Here is a 12,619-nt window from a genome sequence, read left to right as displayed (position 1 = left end):
CCATGCCATCGAAGCCCACTTTGCGTTGATTAAACGAACGTGCTGATTCTCCTTTAAGGAATAGCAGTTGTGAAAACGGCAAACTCATGCAAACGTACTATTTATCTTGCCATACCAAACAGAACAACGTAGTGCTTCAAGTCGAATATCGTTATTTAATTGTAAATTGAATGACACGCACACCGTGGGCCTGTGGCGCAACGGATAACGCGTCTGACTACGGATCAGAAGATTCCAGGTTCGAATCCTGGCAGGCTCGCGATTTTTTTTTTTTTCCTGTTATAGCACACCGGCGGCTTTGCGTTTCGCCCTTATAGAAGCGCTGATAAAAAAAAATAATTTGCAAGGATTCGAACCTGGAATCTTTCGCTTCGCGTCCGAGGCGGCCGCGCTTCCAGGGAAGCGAAGCGCAATAGCGCCCGTGCACTATAAAAAGAAAAAAATATCCGAGCTTGCCAGGATTCGCACCTGGAATCTTCTGATCCGTAGACAGACGCGTTAAGCCACAGGCCCACTTTTTTTTCTTTATTGCAAAGTATTGACCGTTGCTTTATGTTTTATCGTGATGCCGTGCTTTTTTTTTTTTTTGAAGGGGGGGGGGGGGGGGGGGGCATCCTTTAACAAACTGTCAAAAATGACACTGAGATTACGCCCTATACTATTTTGCCTACATTGGCAGGTTCTAAGATTCCAGCTGGTGATCTTTTAGCGCTCATGAAACTGTTTAGTCTGTGTAAGAGCCGCATGACAGGTTCGTCGAAGTCTCTGTTGAGAGAGAAGTGCGCCATGGTGCAGGGGGTATATGCTGCACAGGATCGACCTCCAGCCTGGCTGCCTTTACACGATGCATGTGTGTGTCTCCCGGAATTTTGATGTGCGGGCAAAGTGAGAGCAGGGTGCTGGTGCTAATGTGTACGACGGGTTGCGGGATGCGACCTTGTTAAGTCGGGGCTTGAAGCTTGCCGGGGTGGGCGCACATCCCTGTAGTGAAATAATGTCCGGGGAGGCGGTATGTGATGCCGGTCGCGGCGGCCGCGTGTCGATATCTGTTTATTTGCCGACGACTGCGTTATCTACCGCTCAATAACCAATATTTCTGACCAAATGGTCCTTCAGGATGGTCTTAACCGGGTTGTAAAATGGTGCGATGATTGGCTAATGGCACTTAACCCTAACAAATGCAAGCTCATTTCGCCTCAGATGTAACCGATTTTCGTTCCCTTAAAGGATTACTAACAATCCTATAGAGCACATCCATTCATATACATACTTAGGTATCATTGCCGCCGCAGTGGCTGAGTGGTTACGCCACTCGGCTGCTGGCCCGAAAGACGCGGATTCGATCCCGGCCGCGGCGGTCGAATTTCGATGGAGGCGAAATTCAAGAAGCCCGTGTACTGAGCGATGTCAGTGCACGTTGAAGAACCCCAGGTGGTCGAAATTTTCGGAGCCCTCCACTACGGCGTCCCTCATAGCCCGAGTCGCTTTGAGACGTTAAACCCCCATAAACCATAGACCAAACTTGGGTATCATTGCAAGTCATGACTTATCTTGGCGTGAACATGTTACTAACGTTATTTCATCTGGAAACCAAATCCTGGGATTTCTGGAGCACCATTTAAGTCGCGCAATAAAATAGGTCAAATTACTCGCTTGTACATCGATCATTGGTTATGCCAAAACTAGAATACGCATCCCACATTTGGAGCCCCCACCCAGCTTATCTAACGGATGCACTCGAAGCCGTCCAAAATCGCGTCGCCCGTTTCATTCCCTCCCAATATTCATACGAAGCCAGTGTGTCATCCCTGAAATCACAGTCCAACTTACGATGTCTTTCCTGCGGTCGTCGCATCGCAACCCTGTCTCTTTTTCATAAATTTTATTACAGCTCACTAGGCCATGAACCATAAATCTGCGCAGCTCCGCCGCGCATATCCCATCGCACTGGTCGCCTACTTCAAGTTACTCGTCAGCCCGCACCGTTACCTTTTCCGCCTCCTTCTTTCCACGAGCCGCGTCAGACTGGAACGGCCTCTACCATTTCGTTGCTATCACTTGCCCATTATTCTTCAACGCCAACATTGAAATGCATATATCATCGTGACAAAATATAACTTTTTGATTACCGCACCCCTTATGCAATACACCGAAAGAGACCTTTAAGGTAAATGAAATGGGCATATAAGCTTGACTCCATTACATCCTTTCGGAGATGAGTGTATGCTAATTGCAATGTTGTACTGTATTGTGGAGATGAAGTATCACCCTCGTTTCTGGTCCTAGCAAAGCGTTGATGAAAGTGTACCGTCAAACTGGAGCGCCTGCATGCTAGTGCAGGATTGCTTGATCATTTTCGAGAATGCTGCATTTATGCTGTTTAAATGTTTAATCAATGTTAGGAAAGCTTATTTGAACGCTGATTTGTATAACATTACAAAAACCTTAGGAAAGAAAACAGTTAAGAACATTCAAACAATGTTTGACCGAAACAAAAATTTAACATGATGGTAATGTTTCGGTGCTACCTGGGAGGTTACACTACACTGCACGACATACTACGCCATTGCATGCTCATACACATACAAACCATTTCTTTCAGTACAATGAAGCACCACAACACCGCCTTTTCATTCCAGGCATTTTCTGACGCCTAATTAGCATATTTATATTTTTTATTTAACATCAGTCCACATCCCAAACAGACGTTACTAAGTCATACAGACCACAACGCGCTCACTAGGCCCCCTTCTAACACACTTGAACCAACGACCCTTGTACAGAGCCTTGTACAGTGGAGGCCCAGGCAGCGACGCGTAAAAGAGAAAACTGTCACGGTTGCTGTATCACCCAGACACCTCAGCTGAGCGAAGGTGTATGCACAATACATAGCATTCATAGGTGAGTGGCTCCCGGTGTGAACCTCAGAGGCGCACGCTACGCAACACGTGGAAGCTTCGTCACTTGAATCTCTAGGAGTCTGTATGCTCAAGTACTTGGTGGCAGGTGCCGTAGAGGGATTGCTCGCCAAGCCTCGAGTGTTACCGCGCTGTTGTCAATCAAGGAAACACTTACGAAAGAGCCTTCGATAGCTGTTTATATTTAATGTTCGCCAATCAAAACCGAATAACGGCGCATATGTCTAAACTGAAACCAGAACAATTGCCTAAAGTTTCATCCGCAATATTCAGTTCAGCGCCGGTAACAGCCCATGAAGAATTATTATTATTATTATTATAACAGCCCGCGGCGTACCGTCGTCATTGTGCAGTTTTCCTGCAACCTGTCCCGCAATCAGTCGGCAAGTAGTCGCAAGTCCCAGAGAAGGCAACGTCTCCGATGGTCGCCGTGGATAGTTGTTGGCTAGCGGTGGATTGGCTTCGGGGCCTTCTGCAGCGGCCGCTTGATTCTTCTTCTCAACTTCCTCTCTGAGAGCCCTGAGCTGAGCAATTGAGAAGCGCTTCAAACTGGAACGTGCCCGGCGACCCGACGCTGAAGAGATCCTTCGTGTCTGTACCCGTTGCCCTTCAAATGTATCATGTATTTCATCATGTTAGAATCCTGGCAGGGATTGCAATATCCATAAACAACAAACATATAAATTGACAAGCTGTAAATCTTTTGCGAAACAAAAATAATTTAATATCTTTAGCCCATGGCTACAAGAAAACACGCGCTCTCGACTGACGGGCTACGAGATATGAAGACAAATGGCTTGTACTCATACCTCGATCATCTTCCGACACGTAATCCTTTAGCTATTCTATCCCACATTACTCACAATATAGTAACGTTTGTAACGTTACCATGAGACACACCGCTGGAAGACGCTAGCCCCCCCCCCCCCCCCTCCCCCCCCCAAAAAAAAATGAAAGCAAAAAAAAGAAACAACATGCACTATTTCTTTCTCGTTTCCGTCCAAGCTTCCGTGTCGTCGTTGTCACGTCTGTAACGATATTAAACTCGACAAATTTCGATCCAACGTACGAATCCAAACACTATAAGTTTGGTGTGGTGGGAAAGACTATCACAAATTTCTGTTAATTTTGTAATGTAACGAAATGTTCGTGCGCTGTAAAAATTGAATATATGTGTCTTATCTATCGCAAATTGGCCGTTGCTGCCTTCTGTTACGCAGAAAGTTGTACCCTCTGTGCACAACGTTCTACACATTGTATCCACCGTTTGCGCATGGATGTGCTCACTGTACGATGAAGCATCACCAACTTGTGCGCATGGATGTGCTCACTGTACGATGAAGCATCACCAACTTGTGCTGATTCAATGACAATCCGTTCGGCCAGCAGCTGCGCACAAGCAGTGCGGAATTTTACGTTATGTCAAAAGCCGCTTTCCAGCAAGCGAGAATCATAGAAGATACACAAGAAAGGCAAGCGTGCTCAAGGAGGTGAGCACTTCAGATGACCACATGCATTTCCGTGCGTGAGCGACTATATACAGCTGCCAATCATTCACGAACACACCACTCAACTTCCGCCGTATAAACACGCAATCCACTCGCAACGATATATGGCTGCCGAGGAGAAATGGCATCCCCCAAAAGAGCGAGTAAATAAATGACCACGCGGTAAGTGCCCGTCGGGGGGTCGCTCTCAATCTGTAAAGAGCTCCAATCCATCCTTCAAGGGCTGACGTGCCTACACACAGCCACGGAACGGAAATAGCACCAAATGCGGAAGCTTTTGCCACAGAAAGCAACTGCGGACGGTAGGCGTCGAATCGATACAGAGAAGCGGACTGCGTCCTATAGATTCCCGGAGCATGTCTCTTGCCTTAAGGGTGCCATTTAGAGTACGGGTAAGCACCTGCATATACATGCGCATACCCTCTGCGATGACGATGCTTGGGTTTTCAGAAGACTCCAACGCAGCTTGATTGATTAGGCAACGTAATTATAAAGGGTATAAAGGGTGCTTAATTTTCCTAACTAGATTTGGCTGAGGAGGTTTGGCTTGGTTTTATGGGGTTTAAGGTCTCAAATTGACTTAGGCTACGAGGGAGGCCGTAGTGGAGGGCTCCGGACAATTTCAACCACCTCGGGTTACTGACATCGCACAGTACACAGGCGACTAGGATTTCTCCTTCATCGGAAATGCGACCGCAGCGGCCGGGATCGAACCCGCGTCTTTCGTGTGAGCAGCAAAGCAGCATTACAACTGAGCCACTGCGGCGGCTTGCCGAAAAAGAATAAATAAGGTAACTAGGACATACATTAGGCAGTTCTTACGATAGGCTATCAAAATTTATCACCTGGTACTTAACAGACTTCATCACTCGACCGTGAAAACACTCAAAAAGACAAGGACGACAGAATAGCAGAGACATACGAAGGGCTTTCTGCCGTCCTTGTCTTTTTGAGCGCTTCCACTGTCAGAATGGAAAACCAACACGCCCACTCCCTGCCATTATTCATCACTGGCTCCATCAAAACCAAACCGCCGCTTTGCAAAAAAGACACAGGGATGCTAATTCTATTACGCGTCGCAATGCTGATGCTTTTACCAGAAGTGATGTCACCTCCGGTCTGATGACGTCATTTTCCTCCAGCCAATGGCCGAGTTTTATAACCGACGACGGATTTTGGTCCTATGGGGCTTCAATGCTATCGCGTAAAAACAAAATGCACGGACTCATCGAAGCACAAACACCGCACCTCAACTCTCGTAATAATCCTGTTCCTGACCAGAAAATACCGGAAGCACTAATTTCCGTATTTTTATCCGTAGTGGCTCAGTAGCTTTGGCTTTCGGTTGCTGGTCCCAAGGTCACGGGTTCGATCCCGGACGCAATGGCTATATTTCGACGGAGGCGAATACAAAAACGTCCGTGTGCTGTGCGATTCCATCGCACGTTAAAGAATTCCAGATGGTCTGAATAAAACTCGGAGAGCTGTCCACTACAGCGTCCCTCGTCGCCAGTGTGTCGCTTCGGGAAGCTATACTCCACAATTTCCGATTTGCAGTTTAATTCATTGATTACATCAATTCTAATCTATAGGCCTTACCAGTGGGCGCATTGGCCTTGGATTCGGAAAATAAAAAAAGCTTCTGATAAAGCTCCCCACAAGCGGCTTTTGCTTCCATGTTGCAATACTAACCCCCCCCCCCCCCCCCCCCCCCCCCATTTTCGATTGAACACGAAGCATTCTCACTAACCGTCAACATTTTGTAATGCCAATAGGCGCTCCTCTCGTACTCACGTTGTTTCCGGCGAGTCACAAGACACACTACTCGGCCCTTTGATTTTCTAATTTACAGTAACGACCTGCCGACTCGTATCACTTCTAACGTCTGAATGTTCGCTGGACACCACGTCATTTCGGAACATGTCACTAATAACTATACATCAATATTACAGACCGACTTAAACTACACTGAGTCATGCTGCAGCAAATGGTCAATGTCCCTAAGCACAGGCAATCATATATTACATGTAAATATATATTATATATTTTATTCCGTTAACTGTGCATCCTATACCAAAAGTGCGGAGAGCTATACCCGTCCCTCTGATCGCAATGAATAATTGGGAGAGCAAAGAAGCAGGCAACACTCAAAGTATCATGAGGGGAAATTGGCTACCTTTATCACCTTCATTCATATCCACTGTGATAGTTACTGCTAGAAGCATTCTTAACAAACGCGAATAATTTAACTACGCTGTCGACACATGCGAGGCTGACGTCATTTAAGTCACAGAAACATGACTTCATTCAAACGTTCAAAACAACGAGATATAAACGTGCATAACAGTGCGATTCCGGTCCACAGGTTACCGATGCGATCATACCTTGCGACCAGGAGGTGGTGTCATGCTATCCATACCTAAAACTATACAGTCCTAACACAATAGAGATCAAACTAGCCTAGAAAACATTAAGTTAAGCGTGGAATTGAGCCTTCAAAAAAAAAAAACAGATCTTTGGCGTATGTTGTCGATTTCCCAATTACACTTCGACTTTCACATCAGAGCTGCATGGTGTGCTTAACTTCGTTGTTACGCGGCGTCCTGCAGGCCCGATGTTATTACCGGCGATTTTAACTTTCCTAATCTTACTGGGTCTTCGGAACTAACTCCTAAAACATTGCCTTCATCGAAAAGCAAGGAGTTCTTGGACCGTTGTTCCCGTTTTTTTTCCTTTTCTTAGCTGGTAACGCAACTAACCCAGATATCAGATTGCACTGCTAACATATTAAATCTAGTATTAGTTTCCCATCTCAATCTCGTTTCAAACTGGCCCTACATGCATGACCACTTGCTACTCTTTTAACTTCACAATTCTGACTAATAAAACCGGCAACAAAAGCCAAGCGAATTCGTTGTTACAACAAGGCTGACTTTCCGACCATCAATGAGGAATTTGCTTCATATATCGATGTTTTTCTAACAGATGTTGATAGCCGAGCCATTGAAACCAACTTGAGCATTTTAGTTCCTAAATTAAGGAACTAACGAAACAATATATCACCTCACCATTACAACTCACACAAAAGCAGTGTGGGCAAACAAAGACATAAAAAAAGGTTTTTACGGTATCGCCAAAAAGTCGAAATGCGTTTGAAAAAAAAAATTCGGGAGACACTTAAGCTCACTAATAAGGCTATGACGCGATAGCGTTAATGATCCGCTCAGCGAGCTGGTGTCCTTTTTGCATATCACTTACTAGGCACGGACACTGTTCTTTATTTTACTTTATTTTTGTCCGATGTCAACATCATGCTCCAGAACTGGTCGCTTAACTGAAGCCAAGCTCACCTTATATACACTTTTCCTTCGCCCTCTCTTCACACATATTGTGAATCTCGGGTCCCCTTCGTCTACGTCAACTGGTACCGCGCATTCCAAATGTTTGTCCCTATTTGACAATATAGTGACTCCACCGTCAATCAGCCAGAGTGGCAGCTTCCTGACCCAAGCTGCTCAGAACTGGTTCCGTTAGGCAACGGGTAACCCAGTTTACAAATTCACGTTCAAGCTGGACGTCTTCTGAAATGCAGCAAGGTGTGGGTCCCGGTAACAGGTAAACCATGTTTGACCACGCTTGGCACGATGGACAAGCGCTACTTCCACCAAAGGTTTGTTCAACAGATCGGCCGATCTTTCGGATAAACTTTAGTTGGAAGTCGCGCCTGTGTGTCGTCTTCACTCATGCCTGTCTTTATGCGCGCGCTTTATTTCAAACGTCTTCAGAAGTAACGAGCCGCAGCTCGGCTGCGGCTCGAGGTATTCGTTCCAATGCCAAAAACGAAACTATACCATCCGCGTTCCCATCACGTGACATGCGGAAGTTCTGTGAATGTTCTTCCAGTGCTCAGATCAACGAATAGCGCCTCATCCATGGCAACAGCAACGGAGACAGCTCTGGTGAAGACACCGCGTCTAGCTCAAGGTCTGCAATGCATGACACAACAGTGCACGCAGCGGGGTAGCAGTGCTTTCCGAATCCACAGAGCAGCTTGTTCTCAGCCCCGAGTCGACACTCTCCCTCTATCCGTGTGTTCTATGTGCGCTAGAAAGATGTCATTCGGTTACAAACCATCAACTAGCTCAGTTATCTAAGCTCAGTGATGCACGAGTTCGACGCCGCAGGCGACAGCGGCGGATGCGCGTGTTATGCAGCTGGAACCTTCAATGACCTCAAGCACAATTAATTTAGAATTTTCTAAAAGACCAGCGCTGGGAACTTGAAGAAGGACGAAGGGAAAGACAGACAAAGGCGCTGAGAACAATTAACGGAGTCCGAAGAACAAGAGATGTTCGCAAGAACAACGTGTCGGGCTCGTTGGCACTGCATACCCATAAGAGCAGCGCTAAGGGAAAGACGAAGGACGAAGTCCAGCCCCATCGATAAACACTAAACCGGAACCCTCAGCTACCTGGACACCTCCATTCTTACACCTCAGCTTTCGTACTTTCACAACGCGGTTCAGATGTCCCACAGAGAGACAGTTCCTGCGCCTTTCCTTCCTTCACAACTTCCTCTTCCGAGGACGCAACCCCGTGCTTTGCTCACCAGTGGCCAACACTGGTCTGGTCACTGCAATTCAGATCATCCGCCTCCAAAGTGGTAGGCAAAACGCTAAGGTGCCCGTGTGCTGTGCAATGTCAGTGCACGTTACAGATCCCCAGGTGGTCGAAATTAATCCGGAGCCCTCCACTACGGCACCTCTTTCTTCCTTTCTTCATTCGCTCCCCTTCCTCCCTTCCCTTACGGCGCGGTTCAGGTGTCCGCCGATATATGAGACAGATACTGCGCCATTTACTTTCGCCAACAACCAATTATTGTTTATTATTACGCTTCCAAAGTGGCAGAAGCGAGAAAGAACGAGCGTGCAGGATTCGAAAGATCGAACAAGAAAACGCCGCCTCCACACGGGAGCCGCGAAGCCAGCGCCACCGCCGTCGTGAGTGGCGGCCGGAGCAGAGAGCGCGCAGTTCGGCCAGACCGACGGCGGAGGACGTGCGCGCGTGGAATGCGGATGGTCGTCGGCGGCGCGGCGTCACCCGCGGCGTCGTCGTCGTCGTGTCGTCGTGGGCGGCGCGCGGGGAGCCCCTGAGCAGGCATGCCGGTCTGCGGCCACGGCCTCCTGCTCTGCGCCTCGGTCGTGTGCTGCTGCTGCCTGCTGCTGCCGCCGACGGCACAGGTGAGCGGTGCAGCGTCAAGCGATCGGCACGTGCTCGACGCCGAGAGCACGTGCGTTTTCACCGCGTGGTGCTCCGTTCGCCGCGCTCACGAACACCCCGAGTCTTCGTCGTTTCATGTCCTCATAGACGAAGAAACTAGTTAAATTTAACTCCACTCACTGAAAGTGTTATTTGCCAACTTCACTCCATACTGATCCGGAGTACCCGGGCTCGAACCCGACCGCGGCGGCAGCGTTTCAATGGAGGCGAAACGGTAAGGCGCACGTGTGCTGTGCGATGTCAGTGCACGGTAAATATCCCCAGGTGGTCGAAATTAATCCGGAGCCCTCCACTACGGCACCTCTTTCTTCCTTTCTTCTCTCAGTCCCTCCTTTATCACTTCCCTTACGGCGCGGTTCAGGTGTCCGCCGAGATGTGAGACAGATACTGCTCCATTTCCTTCCCCAAAAACCAATTTTTCAATTTCACTTCACTCTTTCACTCTCTCCTTTGTCCTTTCCCTTACGGCGCGGTTCAGGTGTCCAACGACATATGAGACATATACTGCGCCATTTCCTTTCCCCCAAAACCAATTATTATTATTATTATTATTATTATTACTTATCTCGCTGTCAGCACTTGTGCGGCCATCTAACTCCACCTATGTCACAGCGGATGATAAACACACATCCAACAGTTCTGGACAAAGGCATTTTCCAACGGGAAAGACTATGAGCGAAATTTCTTCACGTATTGTAAGATTTAACTATGTCAATCAATATACCTCCAGATCTCCCGTGAGTAGGATTCATTGTTTATATTGATGTTTTATTAATAATAATAATAATAATAATAATAATAATAATAATAATAATAATAATTGGTTTTTGGGGAAAGGAAATGGCGCAGTATGTCTCATATATCGACGGACACCTGAACCGCGCCGTAAGGGAAGGGATATAGGAGGGAGTGAAAGAAGAAAGGAAGGAAGAGGTGCCGTAGTGGAGTGCTCCGGAATAATTTCGACCACCTGGGAATTTTTAACGTGCACTGACATCGCATGTTTTTGCTATCGTCAAAAACGTTCCCCATTGGTTTTCTATGGAGGTCTTAACTGCTTGATGCGAGCGATGGAAAAACTTTAAAAGAAAGATTTCGCTACACAGCGGAAGAATGGACCACTACCTTCAATATTTCCGTAAAAGCAGCTTACAATAGTCAAAATCTTTGCCCAAGGACGCTGGACATGTGTGCAAACAGGAAAGGACACTAGAAGGAAGCCCACGCAGTGAGCGCTGGCGTGCAACTTGATTTGTCGGTGGCAGACTGACTGAATTGTTTAATTCCTTATTAAGTCTACATATGTGACTTTGTGCGCGTTAGTCACCCGCCATCTCTTTCGTGTTGTTCGGATTCCAAGCCAGACGTATTTATTCTCGCGGCCCAAGTAATGCAGACTTAGTGCCGGTCCATGTGTTTCTTCCTAGTGTCTCTCGTCATGGTCGTGCTGTTCATCGCATTGTCGTACGAACTCAGCCAAACCCCTGTTCTATAGTTGGTTTGGCCACCGTCGACTGTTATAGTATACAAGGCATTTGCTCGTGTCGTCGCAGACAATCGTGCAAGTTTTACCTGCAGGTGGGCGACAGTCGGGAGGTTGTATGAATTCGCCCAGTCGTCATCACACGTGAAAGGGTACATCTCGCGGAAATCCCCTCGCAAGATTACCTCCTGAGTAGTTTCGGACAAATTGTACGCTCTCAGGCGACAGTTGATTTGGAACTGTCCGCTGCATCCTGTGCCAGACTAAATGGTTTGAACGAAAAATATTCGCAGCAGACTGACGATACTGCCAGATGCGACTAGCAGGCTGTGGTTGTTAGAAGCGTTTTAGAGTGCGCTAAGAGGTGAAGCTTTGGTACGATTCAATATCAAGAGGTTTAGGATTATGGGTGGTCTAACGTCCCAAAGCAACTCAGGCTACGAGGGACGCCGCAGTGAAGGGCTCCGGAAATTTCGACCACCTGGGGTTCTTTAACGTGCACCGACATCGCACAGTACACGGGCCTCTAGAATTTCGCCTCCATCGGAATTCGACCGCCGCGGCCGGGATCGAACCCGCGCCTTTCGGGCCAGCAGCCGAGCGCCATAACCACTCAGCCACCGCGGCGGCTCCATATATCAAGAGGAAAACAGACTTCAATTGGGCATTTTGTCGGGCTAGTTGGTGCATGAAGTCAAGTAAAGGAAATAGCGCCCATGCTGACACTTTAATCTTTCATTCCCTTCCGGCGGGGTAGATGCGGCATTGTTAATATCGAAGGGACGCTGCGGTGGAGCAATTGCCGGCAGATAAAGCAAGGCTAACCCCACCTGTAGCATTCAACACCTCAACCTTACCGTTACTGTATAATATGATGCACTATCATTTTTTTTCTCTCTCTTTTTTAGCTATGAATGTCAGTTTAATCTTCGCTCACAGTTTCCAACTTCGCTTTCATACGCCATCTGACACGTTGAAGTTACGCTTCATACGCTTTATCAGCTGGTAGTGTCACGTCCTTGTATTTTTCGCTGTTTCCTTCACTTGAAAACGCACTTGTCTGAATGGACGTTTCGATTAAATGGCTGTTCCACATAGCACAGTCGCTATAGTTTCCGCGCGGTTACTACAGTTGCCGTGCAGGTCTCAACGACACGTGAGCGTGAACGTGGCCAAGGAAGCGTTGTGGAAGGAGTACACCCATCATTCACTCGGTCAACTTCCGGATAAGCACGGTGCAATGGCTTGTCCCGTAAACCGACCTCCCGCGCTGATAACATGCCCTGATAACATGGCGGTGCTGTGTGATGTCGCGAAGGACATGGGACACAGGGGCTCGATAAAGGGGCCATGACATGGTTTGCCAACGAAAATAGCAAAAGAAGACACAACGAATCTGATGACATGGCTACGCAATGTGATGTCTAGAAG

At 47.5% G+C, this 12,619-nt stretch overlaps 1 protein-coding gene and 1 non-coding gene across 2 annotated transcripts in view; both read left to right on the top strand.

Moving 5' to 3' along the window:
* The first annotated feature begins 186 nt into the window (after positions 1–186).
* TRNAR-ACG (transfer RNA arginine (anticodon ACG)) lies at positions 187–259 on the top strand. The gene has a single exon. It is a non-coding gene; the product is annotated as a tRNA-Arg (tRNA).
* A 9,185-nt stretch (positions 260–9,444) lies between these two features.
* The window catches only part of LOC144110420 (metalloprotease TIKI1-like), a 91,609-nt gene continuing 88,434 nt past the window's right edge, over positions 9,445–12,619 (top strand). Inside the window, exon 1 of the mRNA XM_077643301.1 lies at positions 9,445–9,665. Coding sequence (XP_077499427.1) covers positions 9,585–9,665 — 81 coding nt within the window. The 5' untranslated portion in view covers positions 9,445–9,584. The remainder of the gene's footprint in view (positions 9,666–12,619) is intronic.

The sequence above is a fragment of the Amblyomma americanum genome, chromosome 11 (assembly GCF_052857255.1).
Source record: "Amblyomma americanum isolate KBUSLIRL-KWMA chromosome 11, ASM5285725v1, whole genome shotgun sequence".
In the NCBI taxonomy this organism is placed as follows: Eukaryota; Metazoa; Arthropoda; class Arachnida; order Ixodida; family Ixodidae; genus Amblyomma; species Amblyomma americanum.
Note: the sequence above shows the minus strand (reverse complement) of the source record. Positions and strands in the feature narration are given on the sequence as shown.